The sequence below is a fragment of the Eubalaena glacialis genome, chromosome 1, assembly GCF_028564815.1.
Source record: "Eubalaena glacialis isolate mEubGla1 chromosome 1, mEubGla1.1.hap2.+ XY, whole genome shotgun sequence".
Taxonomy (NCBI): domain Eukaryota; kingdom Metazoa; phylum Chordata; class Mammalia; order Artiodactyla; family Balaenidae; genus Eubalaena; species Eubalaena glacialis.
In genome coordinates this window covers 215,226,196-215,247,748 of record NC_083716.1, presented here as the reverse complement: position 1 = coordinate 215,247,748, position 21,553 = coordinate 215,226,196, and the positions used below count along the sequence as shown (strand labels likewise).

Below are 21,553 nucleotides of genomic sequence, written 5' to 3'. Positions count from 1 at the left end.
CATGAGAAATGTGGATTCTGTAAAGAATGTCAGGACACACAGGAAAGTAAAATTCCATAATGGGTTTGTTAAAGGAAGTTGAGCTGTCTCTCTCTATGAGACTTCTCTAAAAACTAGCACATCATAGAATGAAAAAAAATGTACAGAGAAAGAGACTTTGAAAATGTACAATTACAATAACCAAGAATTTGGCCATCTCCTTTGAACAAGGCAAACCGCAAGAGTAGTCCCGTCTTTTTCAGTTCCTTATGCTGCCTCCTATGGTATAAAAGTATGCTAGTAAATAACTAGCTTATTGATTTCTTTGTTTTTACAGTCTATTTGATCATTCCTTTGTTCCTTAAAAGAATTGAGACACTTTATAAAAATACACATTAAAAAGCCCTAAAAGTTAATATTCTTGCAATTTTCAAAATTACTTGATAACCAAGAAAGAATGAAAAAACAGGTTTTTAGGGAACACATTTTAATTCTGTAAGGACAGCATTGTTGGGCCATATACTTAAAATCACTATTCAGTGCTAAAATTGTGAATGAGTATGTCTAGAGATTAGAGAAGGCAATAAGTCAAAAGTAGAAAAAACTCAGTAAAGTTGAACCACTCATTGTGGAAGATCAGAGCATGAAATCAAGAAAACTGACTTGATCAGTAAGCCTTATTAAAATGCTAAGCAGGTAAGAGCACAGTGTCTTTTAGGTTATGGTATCTGAAAACTGCCAGGACTGAGCTCAAGCAATAGCCCAAACTTTGCTCCCTCTAGGGGGTTGCTTGTTTTCAGCCTTTACAATTTATATTAGGTGTATGCCTGTTTCTGGGTCTACATGTTGTTTATCAAAACTAAAGACAGAAGTGGTTTTGTGTGCCAAGTAACTGGCATATATCACTTAGGATACCCAAGAGGTTCAGGAAACTTCTTCATGAGACTGATATAGTGATGAGATAGAGGAAGAAGTCATAAAGCTAACTGGAATTCCCACACCTGTCTTATGATTTATTCTGCTGAAATCTCATTTTCTTGAACTGTTAATGTTTCCCTAATGATAAGAATTGATAAATATTTATATTTGTCAAACACTATTACATCTGAAGCATACTATCACATTCTCCATTTAAAATATAAAGAAATTGAACCCATGATAATGATTAGAAAGTTACTCCAAAAGTCAGCAAATCAGTAAGATGTGGAGCTGGGACTCAACTATAGAAGTTCTGACTCCAAATTTCACACTCTTTTCATTTCACTTTTTTTTCTCTAGGCAACAATGTCCATAAAGTAATAAGGATAAAATGCTTTCTGGGAATATACATCTGTAAAATGGATGGTATTATCCTATTTAAATGTGACAGACATTCAGGATAATCTTGAGAGGGGTGGATTTGAAATAAAGCAAGCCTCTGCTTTTATATCCTCATCTGTCTGCACTTGGTCTTCTTTACTTTATTCTTTTCTCTTTTTCTTTTCTTTTTTTTTTTCTTTTCTTTTCTATCTTTTCTTTCTTTACAATTTTATCTTTTCTGACTCACTTTCACTATTCCTGTATAGTCCTATCAAGAAAGATAAGGGAGGGAATGTAAGAGCAAAAGAAAAGGACATCAGACAAAGTCAAAGGAGACCAAAATATAAGCCACAGAGGCAGCAAGAGAAGGGAGGGGATAGGAGAAGGGAACTGATTTTTTGGGAGGGAGGGAAACTGATTTTTGAAACACAATTTTTGTTAAAGCTAAAATAGCTGTTAAATCCAGGTTAATAGAGCTTGTGTTGCCACAACAAATAACCTCCATATTGCAGTAGTTTACAGAAAAATGTTTAAATCTTTTTCATGTAAAGTGCACTGCAGATCTGGGGAACTTTCTAAGGCAGCCCCCCCCCTCCCTGTGGTGGTCTGGCATTCCAGGATGCTTTGAAGTTATGGCATCTCTACATCTACATGGGATCCCCACATCATGGCAGCCGGGAAAGAGAAGGCTGGAGAGTTTAGCACTGGCAGTCTCATAAATTGCTTTTACTGAATTTCATTGTCCAAAGCGAGACACACACCTCCCCTCTAGTGGATGGGAATTTCCATATTCTGTGAGGCTGGAAGTGGAAGAGAATTGGATACTGGTGAATAGTGGCTTTGTCTCTTACAGCAGCTACCAGAGAAAAACATCAATTGTCACTGAGAAAAAAAAATGAAATGTTTCTCTCAGGATTTAGCCTATCCTTTAGTTTTCTGTCTAGATTACTGGGTCCAAAGGTGGCTTAAAATCAGAGATAAGGAAGAATGTTGCCTTCGTCTCTCTTTTCTTTGTTGCATTTATCAGTTCATTCGCTGTACCTAGGTTCTTAAAAGCTTTGGGAATATAATGATAAAAGAGTAAGTATTAGACAACATGTATTTCTTTAAATCTCTTTATTATGGAAATGAGATAGAGAATCAGACATTTCATTTCTTTCGAGATTTGTCAGGACATCTTTTAGTTATGTCAGCTCAGGACATTCGATTTCATATCATGATAATACAATTAAATAGTTAAGAGATGCTTTAAAAACAGGGAAGCACAAAAAAATTTATCCTATTGAAGTCTGCCTAAAGATTAAATGTGAATTTAATTTTAATTTCGTAAATTTTTTACATCTTCTGATTTTACCTGGACATTATTTTACATTAGAAGTATTTTATAGAAAAATAATTCCTAATTCTGACTACCACTGCCTAATTTACTCACAGTAAGTTTTATTCTTGTGTTCTGAAAGAAGACATCAGTATGTCTCATGTCTTGTACAATGTCATACCACTGAGCATACTTGCACAGTAAATGATTTTGTATGATAGACAGTATTATGTGCCTAAGTACCCATGAGCAGGTGTTAAAATTGGAAACATGTGAAGTGTTCTTTTTTGGTAGGAAATAAGTTGCCAGCAGCAAACTCTTCGGGTTGAATAGGGATTCTCTTTCACAGAATAAATAAGTATATATATACACACATATATGTGTACATACATATATATATACACATATGTTTATATACATAAACAAATATATATATGAGATTTAAAAGTATGAGATTTAGATATACCTATAACTGTATAGATAGATAGATAGACAGATAATAGATAGATAATCTAAATCTCACTTCAAAATAGTAAGATAGGTGCTTGATTGAACCTCACCAGTCTCAGGATTTCCAGAAATCTCTTCCTGATTACCCTTTCTTCTTTGTACTACTATTCTTCCTTAGCTGCCTTTATCTTTAAATTTTAAAGTATTATATTTCTTGATTTCCTGATGCCTTATATCACCACTTGCAATGTCTGGCTACTTTTGGATTAACATCCATAGAGAGATGTAACACACTCCCATGAATAGACTGATCCCCACGCACCCTGTCTAATAAATAGCTCTGTAAAATGTTTGCTTGCTCATCTCCCAAATACACATTGTTTATAATTATAAACTTAATAATATTAAATATTTCCCTCTATACTTAGTATATCTTATTTATCTAAATTATGTTCAATGTGAACTGTCATAATTGTTAAACTATGTGGATATAAGCAGATTTTGGGGAGAAAAGAGTCAAGGTAACAAGTTCCAAGAAGTAGTCAAAGAGAAGAGGAATCCTAAGACAATATGATGTTCAAAAAGGAGAACTAAAAGTAAATTTTGAGTAGGTAATATCATTATTTAAAACACCTGAATGTGTAAATATATGGGCATCTTTTAAGGAAATAGTATTTTTCACCAAAATGTTCTCAATTTGATTTGAGAATGTACTAATCATTTCTTGCATGCTTATTATCCCCAGCACCAAATCCAAATCATTTTTTTGGTACAATTTTTAGATGTTTAATATGAATTTAAGATTTTTACTTTTGTTATGACATTTAAATATATTTACACATTACTGCTTACTATAATTATACATATTAGACAGATATTATAAATTATAAACATAAATATATGAAGTGAGTTAGTTTTATTTAGATTTATCATGCTCATGTTTATATCACCTTCATTTTTGAGTAACTTTCTCCATATAATTTTCTTTTGTATGTACAAGTTTTTGATTTTTGCTCATCAGATTGTGCCTTTATTGTTCTCTCAGTATTGTACTGTTATTTGCTAAAATCCCTATTAATAGACATGATATGATTTTTAGCATTATCATAAGCTGATATGAGTTGGAGAGTAACTTAGAAATTAACCTTTATTTGCCTAAACTACCTAATTCCTGATAATTCAACTATAGAAGATTTTTAAATTCATTGTTCAAATAGTCATGGTACTACCAAAGAAAAGTTTACATCTCACTTGTATATGAAATTCAGTGTTACCTAATTCCTATCATTTCCTTATTTTCATTAACTACTTAGTAAGAATTTTCACATATTCCCAGTGATTGTGATAAAATATTTCTAGGAATAATGTGTTGTTACCAAATATAGTTGCACTGTAATCTCACTAGGAATAAATGACAGAAAGAAAATGCTGATGTCCTTCTAGAAAAATCACTGGACAATTTTGCTGATCAAAAAGCTACAATAGCAGCATCCCCATTTGTATTTCTGAAAATGCTCTTCAGTTCTCTAGAGGAAGATTGGCCACCCACTGAAGTCTCAGTAACTAAACCAGATGAATACATTCCAGAGGAAATGGCACCCATTTTTCTTCCTCCACTTTTGTTTCACACTTCAGGGACCTGACAACTGTACAAAGTGCTCCCATTTTAAGGATGGCCCGAACTGTGTGGAAAAATGTCCAGATGGCTTACAGGGGGCAAACAGTTTCATTTTCAAGTATGCTGATCAGGATCGGGAGTGCCACCCATGCCATCCAAACTGCACCCAAGGGTAAGCAACTTTACTGGTCAAAAACTTAATCATGTGCGTATTGCTAATCAAGAGGTGCATACATGCATTTTATCCCTGACGCAGTCTACTGAATATATAATATTCTCATGCAAAATTCTATTCATCTTTATATAATGTGTTGATTTTAAGAGAACTCCTTTCTATAAGAATGCTTTATGGAATCAAATTTATACCCTCTAAAATATTTCTGTTTAACATTTTCCTGTAACTTCTATTGACACCTTCATGAAGCTGGTATCAGGTATACTTTGTATGGAGTGTAGAAATTCTTCCAAATTTTACTGAGGATTAAAGATATCAGAAAAGACAAGTAATTGTACTTTTGAGATTCACTCTTAATAAATCTTTAACAGAGATTTTCTGTTTCTGTTTCTTTGTTGTTACAATCACCTTAAAGTGAAGATCTCTTTTTGATAAATGCTGCCTTGTATTACTCCTTCAGCAAAATATAAGCAAAAGCAGTGATGGTAAAACAAACAAAAAAAGGAACCTAGTGATATGTATTTTAATAAAAATGCAAGTACATTTTGTGAAAGTGATTCTATTATAGGTTAACCTATAACCTAATGTTTCTTCAACCGATATAGGACAATTCAAAGATGGGTACACATATTTCTACTTTTCAAAAGGATGCATTGTAAAATGAATAATAATTAGACTACTTTTGATACTGATAACAGTTGAGTAACAAAGACATATTACAGAAAGAAGAAAAGCACTGAACTCTAAAAGAAATAATGTCACTTCATCTAACAAATCCCAACAACTATTTCTTTAAAAGACAGCAAATCTCTTTTAATAAGGACTTTTCCTTTTCTTTCCTGTAGAAGGGGAATAAATTTAGAATCAAGGGCAGTTTCACATGCTCTATCCTCCTTCTGTCCAAAAAACCTCTTCTCCATTGTGAGTGCCCACACACATGTGCACACACACGTACAAACACACAGAGACACTTGTGGAGAATCATCTTGGGTACTTTAGATCTGGCAGGAAAGTATGAGATTCCATAAAGAGATTTTCTGCCAGAGTAAGGGCTGGCTGTTAGGGGATATTGAAGAAGTTAAGCAAGCAACATCATTTTCTGCCAAGAGGACATCAATTTGCAGATGCTGCTACAATTTCCTGCAGGTCAAGAAATCAGCTTAAGTCACTCTGTGAAGTGGCAGATCCTCAAAAGATAAAGTAATATGCTGCCATTCAAACTCAAATTCAGCTTGGAAGAGCTAATGCCACCTCCCTGGTTTGAGGATACTGAAATAGTCACATAGACACTCTGCTTCAAGGAAATTAGAAAGAATAAGCTGCTCCCCTGGCGAGTTTTGGGCACACTTCAGTTATGGGTATTTCATGAAGATACTGGTATTGCTGGGGCAGAAGAGTCAGCAACAGAAAGGGAAAACGTTGCCTGCTAAAATAATCATCCACAAGAGGGTTTTGTTGTTTTGCATCTAAAATTAAACAAATGTTATTCAATGTAATGTTGATGTCAACAGCTGTTGCCATTCAAAATGAGACCTTTTGCTGTTTTTGCAAATCTAATTACAACAAAGCCATTAGGGAAATGAAAGTGAGATCACAGAGCCGTACATAGTCTGGATGTGTGGCTGGTGTGTCTTCCTCTCAGTCCTTTTAAATCATGATTATATAATAAAAGAAAAGATATATAGTGGGGGGAAAGTAGAAGGAGGGACAATGAATAGATCAATTTACCACAGTAACAAAAGTTGGGTGCCAACCAAAAGGGAAGATGAAGGTGTAACAGGAAACAAATCTGACCAGATCACTCGGGAACCCTAGTAAATAAAATGATGACTTTAAATTCACTGCTGCAGAATGATGGTGAGACAGAATTTGACTAGTGTTCTCCCTGGCATCTTCTAAGGTACATGGATTCTGTAATGACTTAATCCTGATGGTTTCTTGTCTTTGTTTTCATTGATCTTCCTGCCATCCTTTTTCTAACAGCATCCGTATTGTCCAGGTTCACTCACTTCCTAAGAGTTCTGTGGTCTCAGCCCCAGAATGGAATTTAGGATTTGGGCATTTCTAAATGCTTAAGCCCTCCTCTGTACACTACTGCAGTGCAACACTGTGCTTTGAGATCCTTTTAATGAAGCAATGAGGTGCTCTATGCATTCAGTCCCTTCCTTTCAAATTGAGCGTGTAGAGATAGAATCTTTCCCTAGGAAGATCATAGGGGCAGTAGGGATGATGGAACAAGTGACTATTTTTATTCCTAAACGCATGTAATAAATGACCTATCAGTAAGTGTGAGCTCACCAGGCCAACTCCACTTTGGAAAACAGCTTTTCTTTTATATGCCAATATTATGTCAGCTGGATAATTCAGGAACCAAGTTAATGGAAATAGTCTTTCAAATCATTTTTCAGAAGGAAGTTCTTACTTTGAATACTGTTTAATGATCATCTGAAAGTAAAATTATCATGTAATACCTTAAAAGCCCTTTTACTACTCTAAAAGTACATTAAATGTATTGGCTCTAATAAGTTCTTTAGATGTTTTTAAAATAGGTGATCCATTTAGCTAGTACCTATTAGGAGAGTCTCACTAATATTCCTAGAGGAAAAAAAAAATAACATTGTCTCTTCTTGCCTTGACTAGAGAACTTTTATTTTAGCAGCCTTTCTCATTTCATTCATTCTTCAACTTTGTTATATTGAACACCTGTTGTGTATCAGATACAGTGATAGCTAAGTTCAGAAATAAGCAAGACACAGCTCTTGATCACTAGGAGGTCACAGTCCAGTGAATTTTTATTCTTACAATTTATATCCTTTCATCAGAGATCCCTCTGTATTTTGAAATGATTAGCAAGAATTTAAAACTTAGAAATGATATTCATATTTGAAATTAGCAAGATAGAAATTTTAAAAGAGGACTTGTAAACTAAATTTAGTATGCAGCTGAGTAGTCGTAAGGGCAAAGATTATAGTTTCTTTACTAATATCACTTGCGTCCATGATGAATGTCAATTTAATTTTTGTTTGGAGACGTGAGCTGGGATATTTATTTTTAATAGGGCATCTTTTAAAAATTCATTAAAAGTTTTTAGTAATATTAGAATCATGATTTGATACTATTAAATTTTCTATATGCCTTAATATTTTTCTTATCAATTCTTTTTATATTTTTAAATGTATGTAATGAAAGAATTTCCATTGATGGAGAGAACAAAAGAAGGGCTGCTTGTGGAATTATTGTCGATAACTTCTGTAATGAAATTTTAAAATATTTTTCCATTTTAATTTCAAAATTTAGAGAAGATTTTGTCAAAATATCTCAACTATGTTACTTGTATGGGTATATCAAGGTGTTTAGAAATCAGTAAGTACAAGCAAATGTTAAACACAGCTCAATATTTGGAATTCCAGGTTTTTTTAATATATTATATTAACATGTTACAGTTTCTCTTTCTGAACTTTCTGTAAAGTTTCTACTTTAGAACACTAATTATCTAGAGAATTGTATTATTTCACATCCTTATTCAGTCTCTTATTTGGGATTTTGACTCTTCAAAAGTTTAACGTTTCGATTATTCTTTGATTTTCCTGAATCTACATAAATTGCATGTGCTAATTATTTGCTTATATAAAGTACAAAGAGTTGAAATAGAATATACATCTTTAAATACACAGTGATTTGTATTTAGAAAAAATGGTACCACACTCTTATTCTGTCTTCCATTCTTCTTTTATCCTCAACTTATAAATACCTTTAAATCTCAAATATCCTACAAAATCTCCTAGGCAAACTTTCTTGGCCTCACACCCCATCCCCTCAGTAGCTCCTCCCTTTTCCTTTGCTTCTATTCTCTTATTTGCAATTTGCTTCTCAACTCACAGCAACCTAAATTCTAGTGACCTTGACTATGACAACTAACATATTCTTAGTAGTTCTTTTACTAGACCTCTCTTGCACTTGACAACGATCGATGGTCATCCATTTCCTGAAGTTTTTTCATGATTCGGCTTCCATGACACTGCAATTAATTGATTTTACTCAAACATATTTTCCTATGTTTCTGGTGTATGAGCTCATCTTATGTCATTTACTAATTATTGGAGTTCCTTGAGTTTCAGTCTCAGTCTCTGCTTTTCTCACTTTATAGATCCTTCTTCAGCCATCACATCCACTTACATGATTTCAGCCTTCTCCTGTATGATGTTTCAAAACTGGAGCATTGTACCTGTGCCTCCTGCTTCCCTCTCCTCCCCCCACACCCTCCCCTCCACCAGACTCATCTTTCCGGATGCTGAGGAACATTTCTACCTGGATGTAGGAAAACCACACTAAACTTTAGATACCTAAGACTGAAACTATCAACCCTGCTTCCGGAACACACACACACAGAGGAAGGCGTTCCTCCTCTTGCATTCTCTCACTGATGGTACCACTATTCTCAAAGTTAGAAGTATGAGTCATCTTTAGCTCCTCTGATCTTTCCCCTTCCATCATCAAATCAGCCACCAACTACTGTTTCGTTTTGTTTTTTTTCCGCATACGTTTCAAGGTATTCCTTAAATCCAACTCTAGGTGGATTTAAGGTAACTCTATCCTAGTTACCGTTTCCCTAGTTTAATCCTTCATCATCTCTTACAGAGACTAAAACAGTCTCTGTGCCAAAGGAATCTGTCTGGCTCCCAGCTGACTAGCCTTCAGTGGGCAAAGAGATCAATGTATAACACAAATCTAGCAATTTCACAACTTCTTTAAAACCCTGCAGTGGTTTCCCATTAAGTTTGTTCCTAAGCAGACAGTCTTCAAGTTCTGGTTCCTTTCTAATGATCTAGCTTCTTTTTTTCCTTCTCCCTGTTGCCTATGTTGTTCTCTAACTATTCAGAATTATTTGTAGCTGTTCATATACTCTCTACCCTTCCTCAGATTGATGATTTTGCTCCTGCTGTTTCTTACCCCTTAGAAATTATTGCCACCCCAATCCTGGTTATCAGGACTCTGAACTCTGAACTTCAGTTTTCTAACTTCTCCGAGCGTGACCACAACCTTCTGAAACTGTGTGTCCCTCCTCCACACTCTAAGTCACTCGTTCGTGTTCCTCATTACATTTATCATATTGTACAATACACATATGTTTATGCATCTGTCTCCTTCGTTAAAGTTTGAGCTCATTAAGAATAGGAAAAGTGTCTAATTCATCTTTTTTCTCCCCCAGCTCCTAGAATAGTAGGAACACTTAGCAGGCATGTGACACAGTTTTGTTTTTTTTTTTTTAATGGCTGAATGAAGATCTTTCATTATTCACTCTTTAACTTTCCCCTCAAGTTAAAGCTTACTTTCAAATATTTTTATCTTTCAAAGGTTATAGTAAATACAGATTACAAACTAACCATAGCTTTCAGATTATCATTTGGAAGTAAGAAGTAGACTATTAATTTTATGAAAATGGCACTACTGTATTTTTAAAAAACATTTTGAAGAAGGTATAATTGGAAACTAGAAAAAAATAAGTCCTTTGGAATAGAAGAAAACCATATAAGACAATTTGCAAACTTTTATACTAATTGTTTTTTTATTTTTAGAAATGGTTTTGTTTATGAATTTTGGAACCAATTCAATGCTATGTGCTCTATATTTTTATTTTAATTTTTATTTATTATTTGCTTTTTTTTGAAAGAATTTTTCACAGTATATTTCATGTATTTCTGTATTTCTGTACATTAATTTTTTTTCTAAGCCACTCAAAGCCAATCCTCAAAAGAAAAATAATTTTCCACCTAGTAGGAATATTATAACTGATACTGATGAAGGAGGAAAACAGTGACTTAATTATTATTATACATAGTCATATTTATTTATGTGTTACAGAGTTTTCTAAAGATATAATGGACAGTCTGGCCTTATACATGAGCACCTTATTACTTTATTACATAATGATTTTAACTTCAACTTCTTTTTCAGTTTTAGAAATTAGAATTTGGAAAAAATATTACCAGAAGAATTAGTTCAATAAATCATAGCTGTACAAGGAATCTTGATAATGCACTGGAGCTGTATGTCTTTAATGAGAGAAAAAGGAAAGAAATACAATTCAAATTTATTGGCAGATGGAAGAAATAATATTTCTATAATACTTCAAAATCAGAATTCTGTGTACTTATATAATTTTACTTAAATGTTAACCTCTGTGGATTCTTTGCTTACCTGAGTCTCAATTTATTCATTTCCTTGGGGAGTATTTATTTATTTTTTATTGTTTGAGTTAAATATTATGGCAGTTTAAAAACCTGTTTTCACTTCACTGTTATGGCACTGCTTTTTTAAAAGCAAGTATCAAGATAAACTGCAGTATTGTGAAACCAATTAATTTGCTTGTTAAATGAATTCATGTTTAAAGATAAGTATGTTTTAAAGACAGTCACAACCAAGGCATGGAATAATGTGATTGTGTAAAGTATCCATGAGAATAACGTTAAAGCACGTTAACTAATTTTCTGCTAAAATCAATCTTTAATAATGAGTGTTAAGCATCAGGTTATTATATTATATTGAATAGCTCATGTTTTCTTTTTTATTGATTTTGTTTTTTACTTCAGCTTAAAGCCTTTTAGAAGAAACTGTGTACATGAAACCAATTATAGCCATTGAAATATCAAGTTATTCATCAAGACATAATATCACAAATGATTCAAATGAATTTAAAGTATTAGAAATGAGCAATATGTGCTTGGAAATTATCCACAGAAACAGAGTACAATTTCCTTTACTGTGGACTTGTTTCTTTGCATTCCATTTGTGTAGTATTTACAATTTATTTCTGGGTATCCATCAAGTATAGTAACCTTCTCACTAGCTTTAAATTCATGATATTCAAAAATTGTCTAATAACTATAATTAAGAGTTTGACACAATTGGTATTTGTCTTATATATTATTTTTAAAAATGACTAATTTTTCTTTCCTTGTATTTTTAAAATTTGGATCTTCTGCAGGTGCATAGGCTCAAGTATTGAAGACTGCATCGGCCTGATGGATAGGTACTTGGTGTGCTTGCTTCCCATGTTCTTCCTCCAAGGCTCCATGTGTGAGCACTGGTGCATGTGTGTGCATGCCACTGTGAATGGAGAATGATGTTTTCTGTTCTGTAATTGCCTGCAGGTGTAGCGGTCCCACTAGTCATGACTGCATTTACTACCTTTGGACGGGCCATTCCACTTTACCACAACATGCTAGGTAACATCTACCATGTTTCCATTTTGTCACTCAAATCCTTTCCCAGTTATCACGGATAAAAAAGTACTAACCAGTTGGGTGAAATTTATAGTATGTTAAATCAGGGAGTTTTGAAAGAGGCATATAACCCTTTACTTTTCAAGCCACATTTCTTACCTCTTCTTCCTTTATTCATTATGATTGTAGAATCCAAATTAGTAATATCGTTGTTTTTTAATTTTGTACAATTTAAACAATATTTTAAATATTAATCTAGAGCTTTAATAGTCTTTATGTTCTTAATTATGTAGATGATTGCAAAAAATATTTTTAAGAGTGTAATTTGCAGAAGTTGATCTATTTTTGTAAGGTGTTTTTTACTTGATTCAATTTCTGATTTTATGTTATTTTGAACTGGTTGGTATATTCCCTAGGCTTAAGAATTACCATAGACTAAAGGCAGTGTAGAAAATATTTTGTGCAGGTGAAAGTACAAGTTAGCATTAAAAACCAAAATATTTCACTCATGTTTATACAAAAACCTATACATAAATGTTTGTAGTGGTTTTATTCAAAATCACCAGAACCTGGAAATTACTCAGATGTTTTTTAATTGTGGTATATCTATACATTGTAACATTACTCAACAACAGAAAGGAACAAACTGCTGACATACACAAAACATGGATGGATCTCAAAAACATTAAGCTAAGTGTAGTGTTAGATTGTTTATTTGAGATTTTTCTTGTTTCTTGATGTGAGATTGTATTGCTATAAACTTCCCTCTTAGAACTGCTTTTGCTGTGTCCCATAGGTTTTGGGCCATCGTATTTTCATTGTCATTTGTTTCTGTGTATTTTTTTATTTCTTCTTTGATTTCTTCAGTGATCGCTTGGTTATTTAGTAGCACACTGTTTAGCCTCCATGTATTTGTGTTTTTTACAGGTTTTTTTTTTCCTGTAATTGGTTTCCAATCTCATAGTGTTGTGGGCAGAAAAGATGCTTGATACAATATCAATTTTCTTAAATTTTCCGAGGCTTAATTTGTGACCCAAGATGTGATCTATCCTGGAGAATGTTCCATGCGCACTTGAGAAGAAAGAGTATTCTGCTGCTTTTGGGTGGAATGTTCTATAAATATCAATTAGATCTATCTGGTCTAGTGTGTCATTTAAAGCTTGTGTTTCCTTATTAATTTTCTGTTTGGATGATCTGTCCATTGGTGTAAGTGGTGTGTTAAAGTCCCCTACTATTATTGTGTTACTGTCGATTTCTCCTTTCATGGTTGTTAGCATTTGCCTTATGTATTGAGATGCTCCTATGTTGGGTGCATAAACATTTATAATTGTTATATCTTCTTCTTGGATTGATCCTTTGATCATTATGTAGTGTCCCTCCTTATCTCTTGTAACAGTCTTTATTTTAAAGTCCATTTTACCTGATACAAGTATTGCTACTCCAGCTTTCTTTTGATTTCCATTTGCGTGGAATATCTTTCTCCATCCCCTCACTTTCAGTCTGTATGTGTCCCTAGGTGTGAATTGGGTCTCTTGTAGACAGCATATATATGGATCTTGTTTTTGTATCCATTCAGCCAGTCTGTGTCTTTTGGTTGGGGCATTTAATCCATTTACATTTAAGGTTATTATCGATATGTATGTTCCCCTTACCATTTTCTTAATTGTTCTGGGTTTGTTTTTGTGGGTTTTTTTCTTCTCTTGTGTTTCCTACCTAGAGAAGTTTCTTTAGCATTTGTTGTAGAGCTGGTTTGGTGGTGCTGAATTCTCTTAGCTTTTGCTTGTCTGAAAAGCTTTTGACTTCTTCACTGAATCTGAATGAGATCCTTGCTGGTTAGAGTAATCTTGATTGTAGGTTTTTCCCTTTCATCACTTTAATTATATCCTGCCACTCCCTTCTGGCTTGCAGAGTTTCTGCTGAAAAATCAGCTGATAACCTTACAGGGATTCCTTTGTATGTTATTTTTTTGTTTTTCCCTTGCTGCTTTTAATATTTTTTCTTTGAATTTAATTTTTGTTAGTTTGATTAATATGTGTCTTGGTGTGTTTTTCCTAGGGTTTATCTGTATGGGACTCTCTGTGCTTCCTGGACTTGGGGGACTATTTCCTTTCCCATGTTAGGGAAATTTTCCACTATAATCTCTTCAACTATTTTCTCAGACCCTTTCTTTTTCTCGTCTTCTTCTGGGACCCCTATAATTCGAATGTTGGTGCGTTTAGTGTTGTCCCAGAGGTCTCTGAGATTGTCTTCAATTCTTTTCATTCTTTTTTCTTTATTCTGCTCCTCGGCAGTTATTTTCACCATTTTGTCTTCCAGCTCACTTATTAGTTCTTCTGCCTCAGTTATTCTGTTATTGATTCCTTCTAGTGTATTTTTCATTTCTGTTATTGTGTTGTTCATCTCTGTTTGTTTGTTCTGTAGTTCATCTAGATCGTTGTTAAACATTTCTTGTATTTTCTCAATCCGTGCCTCCATTCCATTTCCAAGATTCTGGATCTTCTTTACTATCATTACTCTGAATTCTTTTTCAGGTAGATTGCCTATTTCCTCTTCATTTATTTGGGCTTGTAGGTTTTTACCTTGCTCCTTCATCTGTGACATATTTTTTGCCATCTCATTTTTTTTTTTTTTTAAATGAGTGAGATTGTGTTCCTGTCTTACTGGTTGTTTGGCCTGAGGTTTCCAACACTGGGGTTTGTAGGCTATTGGGTAGAGCTGGGTCTTGGTGCTGAGATGAGTAAATCCGTGGGACCTCACTCCAGTGAATATTCCCTGGGGTCTGAGGTTCTCTGTGAGGCCAGTCATTTGGACTCGGAGCTTCCAGTGCAGGAACTTCAGCCTGACCCTGGACTCGTGAACCAATATCCCACAAGCCACCTGAGGCAGCAAAAGAAAAAAAAACAAAAAGCAGTAACAAAGTAAAAAATAAAATTAGACTAGGAAACTAACAGATAGGTTAGGAAGAATATAAAAATAAGTGGGAATGTAAATTGATACAACCACTATGGGAAAGAGTATGGAGGTTCCTTAAAAAACTAAAAATAGAACTACGATATGACCCAGCAATCCCACTACTGGGCATATACCCTGAGAAAACCATAATTCAAAAAGAGACATGTACCACAATGTTCATTGCAGCACTATTTACAATAGCCAGGACATGGTACCAACCTAAATGTCCATCGACAGATGAATGGATAAAGAAGATGTGGAACATATATACAATGGAATATTACTCAGCCATAAAAAGAAATGAAATTGAGTTATTTGTAGTGAGGTGGATGGACCTAGAGTCTGTCATACAGAGTGAAGTAAGTCAGAAAGAGAAAAACAAATACTGTATGCTAACACATATGTATGGAATCTAAAAAAAAAAAAAATGGTACTGATGAACCTAGTTGCAGGGCAGGAATAAAGAGGTAGACATAGAAAATGGACTTGAGGACATGGGGTGGGAGGGCAAGGCTGGGGCGAAGTGAGAGTAGCAGCGACATATATACACTACCACGTAAAATATTTAGCCAGTGGGAAGCAGCAGCATGGCACAGGAGATCAGCTTGCTGCTTTGCCACAACCTAGAGGGGTGGGATAGGGAGGATGGGAGGGAGGCTCAAGAGGGAGGGAATATGGGGACATGTGTACGCATATGGCTGATTCACTTTGTTATGCAGCATTAACTAACACAGTATTATGAAGCAATTATACTCCAATAAAGATCTATTAAAAAATAAAAACATTAAGCTAAATGAAAGAAGCTAGACTTAAAAGAATACATAGTATAGGATTTCATTTATAAGGCATTCTTGGAAAGGAAGAACTATGGAGACAGATGTCGATCAGTATTGCCAGGAACTGGGAGGTGGGAGATGAGTTGGACTACAAAAGGTCATAAGGAAATTTGGGGAGATGATGGAACTGTTCTGGATCTTGATAGTGGTGATGGTTGCACAAATGTATGGGCTTGTCAAAAATGGTCATTCAGTTAAAAAAAATGAATTGTACTGTATATAAATTATACCTCAATAAATTTGACTTTTAAAACATCTCATATTTAGGAAAATAGTAACTTTACAATGTTATGTGGAAATATTGTTAGCTTTCTTTATAAAACAAATTAATTGTATCTTTTGGAAGAGAGAAAGTAGTACTAAATTACAGTTAGCAAAGCAACTGTTTTGGATAAAGCACTGCCTTTTCATGTAAAGTTTTGATTGAAATATAACATATATAGTGTAAAAATACATAAAACATAAGTGTAAAGCTCAGTGAATTTCTCCAAATGAAACATTTATGTAATCATCAGCCAGATCAAGAAACAGAATAGTATCAGAACCAGAAACACTTCTTGTGCTCCATTTTGAGGGTAACAACTGCCCTGAATGCTAACAACATAGGTCAGTTTGCCTGTTTTTGTACTTTGTATAAATTGAATCATATACTATGTCCTCTTTACATCTGGCTTCTTTTGCTAAATATTATATTTACGAGATTCATCTAAGTCATGTAATCTAGTTGTAGTTTTTTTTCAGTTATATGGTATTTTGCCTTTAAATGTTTTTAAAACAGTCAAATGAGTGATATGTCTTATTAACAAATTATTTTAATGAAGTAAATAGAGCAATTAAACTCTAAAAAAAAAAGGAATGCGATAGAGTTAAGTGACTTATACAACAGTGGCACTTTGGCATTTGGGCACAATCAAGACCAGTTAGTACAGTTGTTCAGAACAAGGGCAAATTATGGGAAAAAAAAATCAGTAAGAGAGAGACAGAGAGAGAAAGAGGGAGGGAAAGAGAACCTAAGGCCCAAACTGCAGTTTTATAGCTAGCGTCTATTTTAGATTGTTCCTATATACATGAAATATTTTTTCCTCCTTGAGCCTTTGGTTGAGTCACTGTACTATCACTTTGAAGCATGTTTTCACATTTGTTCTGATGATTTTTTAATAATTATCACAGCCAATTAACAAGAGGCAATGTAGTATGGTGGTTAAGTGTGCTGTCTTTGGAATTCAATTTTCTGAGTTCAAAGTCAGGTTCTACCATTTTTTAGATGTGTGACCTTAGGGAAGTTCCTTATATTATCTGAGCTTCACTTTCTTCATTATACAATAGGAATATTAATATCATTCATAAATTGGCTATGAAGATTGAATGAGTCTATAAAACAGTGCCTGGTTTAAATAAATCACTCAGTAAATGCTATTACTTATTATTTCTCTAGATATCAAATATTTTAAATGTTGAGGATGGAGGAACATACCGCTCTAGGGGGAGGGAGGTCTCTCAGAGTCACCCAGGGAGCTTTGATGTGTCCCTCTACCTCTTTGATAGTCCTTTGAAGGAAGGGAGGACATTTCTTTCTTCATCTTGAGAATTACTGTCATAGCGAGGGCCACTGGTACCAATGGCAGTAGGTCATAGGCAGAGGCATATGCAGAGACAGAGAAAGAGTTAAAACCATAGTGATGGGTGACTTGTGGTTTTCAATGATAGTAATTGAGGTTATATAACTCAAAATCATAGTGTATCTTATAGATTTAATATTTACAACATTTAAACAAAAGTGGTTTGGGAATTTTCAGTCCTCTTGCTTGCATAGATTCCCAGGCCATTCCCTATAGTCTCAGACTAATACACCTAATTCAGATGAGTTTTGTCATAAATAGGTGACCATGACCAGTAGCAACATATAGATTGTATAGTTCAGCCCATCATTCCAGTGAAAAATCACCTGTAGGCCTTGGTACAGGTAAAGAGCAGAGGTTCTTGAATGTGAAAGCCTGAGTTCAAGTGTTGACTCTACAATATTTTTTATCTGTAAAATGGGGACAATATGGTAATATTTAAAATGAGAATCCTTATACCTCATAAAATTGGTGTGAAGATTAAATGAGATAATGCAAAGGAGCCATTATCTAGTATATGTTCACTGGTGATATTTATGACTCTAGTTGAAATGTTAGCAAAACAGTCTTTTTAAAAGTCTCATGATATTGTGTTCTATTAGTATTTTATATCAGGGCATTAATCCAATAGTTCAATGGCTATGGAATTAACATATCAAAATTTCTCAGGTTTTAAGTACTTAAATTTTATATCACACTTCTAAGTATAATGATCTCAAAGAATTGGTAGTAGGTAGCTAATTGTTCCTTTCAGAAAACTCTAGATGTCCTTAATTAATACCTGTTTTGAACTTAAATTTAAAGCAATGTGACTCTGTTCTTCAGTTGTATTGACTTGTTAGATTTGATTGACTTGCCAGAGGCTGTTTATAAGGCAATTTGGAATTTACATGAAAGATTTAGCTTGGACACTTTGGAAAAGTATTTATGACCATAGAGCATTTTGACATGGATTGGGTAAGAAGTAAAAGTAACAGGTACCTCCTTTTTCCGGTCCTTAGTATTGCAGTAAATGCTTACCTCTCTGAAATGGGGTGGGTATATATTCAATTGAAAGCAGGTGACTAGTCTAGTAATATTCAGATCATTTTCCATTTTTAAATTCCATCACAGTTTTCTTTAAGCGTCTGTCTGAATTGATTAAAATAAATCTTACATAATAGGAGGACAGAAACATGATATAAAATAATGTTTTAAGTTTCATAAACCATGCTTTAACTGGGAGATTATCCAAAGCCTAGTTTTTTTTTAGTTACAGAAAATTACATTGAGCATGTCAATGTGGCCATTTCAAGATATTTAGAGTTCATACTCCCTACTGCCCCATTATGCTATATTCTATTTCCTAAACCAGCAGGAAAAGAAATTGAAGATTTAAATGAAAACAGGTGAAATGTTTCCAATCTTGATCGACTTTCATTTTCTAAGCAGTGTTATTCTTTCCCGAGCCTGCAATTTGTGAATTGGTTTTCCACACTCGATTTACCTTACAGGCTGCTGCTGGAATTTCTTCCAGGAAGATTGGATAGGATAGTATAGAATTTTTTTTTTTACCTGTAGTCTCCTAGAATATGCTACTTATAGTGAAAATAATACTTGATATTTTGAAATGTCTCCATTCTTTCCTTATCTGAAATAAATGCCTTAAAAATAGCATTTAGCTTTGATGCTCTTCCTTCTCCATCAAGGATCTTATGAAGAAATATGTTCAAAAAGTTTATTATTAATATTATTATTATTATTCTTTTTTGTATGCTATTTATTTTAGCTTGCATATATGCTGTCTTCATATAGATTCTGATAAACAATGTATTAGATTCGATTCTATTTTAATTTCTTTGTCAAACATATATCCAAAGCTTTTTTAAAATCCTTACTCCATTAGAGACTAAACTTGTTCATCTCAGCAAGCAAAGTCTCTATTTGGTAAAGCATTTTTTTTTGTTAGCTAGCAATTCAGACTGTAAACTAATAATTTTTATTGAATTTGTGACAGAAATTATAACAACTACTAGATTTATGTTCAAGCATTTTTATCTGGCTGTTTGTTTCAACTCAATTATCCTAAATGCTTCACAACATGAAATAAGGTAATTGAACTTAATTTAACTCCCTAAATCGCATATAGCCAGATATTTGAAACGTTTTATATTCCTGTCGCATTTTAATGCCTGTGTCACACTTTTACTTTACGATATAGTGGTTATTACCTAAGAGGTCACATAACGGCTTATTCTTTAGCAGTGTGACCCATGTGTGATATATGAGAGAGATGATGTGATATTGTTGGCACCACTTTCACAAATGGCACAAACCTTTTTCTTTGTTTTGCCCCCAAGGAACTTAATTCTTATGTCCAAATCGAACGGTCAAAGTTGCCTGTAGATAGTTACCTTATTTGAGTGGCAGTTGTGTTATGATCCCTAAGTACAATAAATAAAAGTACACAGGCTTTTTATTATAAGTCTATCCTTAGTCCACCATGTTCTAGACATTAAATTTACTTTTGAATTAAAGAGCATTGGAAGAGGTGAAGGAGAGTGTGTGAATTTCTTCTTTTCCAGCTGATTTGGGTCCCACACTTCCCAGTACTCATAAAATACCAAAATTGTCAAAGAAGCATAAGGCAAGAGTAAAACATCTCAGATCAGTTGTTGTTAATTCCTGTTCATACAGTTCAAGTGGTTATTTTAAACAAAAGTATTTAGTGGCACAAGGTTGCATGAGTGGCTTTTATAATGATATCTAAATGCCCACACATTGTTACAAAGCTTTTACAGATATAGAAACATTAATATTAAACTCAAAACCACTGACTGTAAAAATGTGACCAGAAGTCATAGTTAAGGTTGAAAGTCAAAAGAGATTTTAAGAGCATTGACTTTAGAACTGTAATAGAAAATCTAAAGATAGCATTATTGAACTGGGAAGATGTTTATTATACTAGTTAAGGGTCAGAGCAAAAATTCAGTGGATCGAGGGACCTATTATGAATACTTTTTCACTCTTTCCCATAAGCATCTCTTGCTACAGCATAGAAATTATGGTGTTTGTAATTATTAATTTCTGATCTGGAATGATGTCAGGACTGCCTTCAGTCAGTTATCTCAGAATATCTTAAGCTTCACTGAAATTCGTTACTGACAATCCAATGCATTTTATTAAAAATGGAAGCAAAAAAATGAAAGATATTCCTGAAGCCTCGGCTCCATTCTTTAGACAGATATTTACAGTTTTAAAAGTACTTTGCATGTGTTTTTCCAATATTCAACCCCTGGCATTGTTTTCTTATAGAGTACAATTTAGAGGTATAAGTATGTCATCGATGTTACTCAGGATTTTTATTCGGGATTTTAGTAGACTAGAATATTAAATTTTATTTCATAATATTTTATTTCTAATATCTTTCAGACTAAGAGCTGTCTAAATTGCAACCAACTAAAAATATAAACCCATTGCAAACATTTCTGTAGCTGGTATATATAGAGATACATTGACAAGGTACAAAGGAAGTGAAAAAGAGATATGGCAAAATGAACAAGTAATTCCTAATAAAGAAAAATTACTTCATGCTTTCAAATGACTAAGACGTAAATATGTTAAACAACTAGTTATATATATATGTGTTTGTATATATTGTAAAAAATGGCATTTGACCTGGTCCCTTACTAACATCTGACACAAAAGTTATCAGTAAATTATTGGAAGTCCTAAGGTAATGCCTTCTCATCTAGTCAGCACCCAAATACTATTGTTTGAATATCTTGGAATTTAATATGCTATAGAATGATGAGGGTTACCACATATAGCATATATCTTTGATCATTTACCTACTCCTGGTATTTAATCCTTAAAATCATGCTTAGTATGTGTGTGAAATGATTTCAGTGTTTTATAGAAAAAAAAAATCAGAATAATTATATAACAGTGAATGTATTAAACTTCTCCAGTGTGAAGGTATTAGTGAATTTAGCATCTAAAACTATCAGAGTTTGCCCTCAAGACCTATTTTGAAATTCAAAACATTGTAAATCTGGATTATATATTTGATAACTAAAATGGTAAGGATTAAAAAAAAAAACTT

General features: G+C 33.6%; 1 protein-coding gene across 2 annotated transcripts in view; it reads left to right on the top strand.

Annotated features, from left to right (window-relative positions):
- ERBB4 (erb-b2 receptor tyrosine kinase 4) overlaps nucleotides 1–21,553 on the top strand; it is a 1,117,451-nt gene that overhangs the window by 840,056 nt on the left and 255,842 nt on the right. For both annotated transcript variants that reach the window (XM_061187123.1, XM_061187117.1), the window contains exons 15-16: nucleotides 4,682–4,836; nucleotides 11,991–12,065. In XM_061187123.1, the coding sequence (XP_061043106.1) occupies nucleotides 4,682–4,836; nucleotides 11,991–12,065 (230 nt within the window). The remainder of the gene's footprint in view (nucleotides 1–4,681; nucleotides 4,837–11,990; nucleotides 12,066–21,553) is intronic.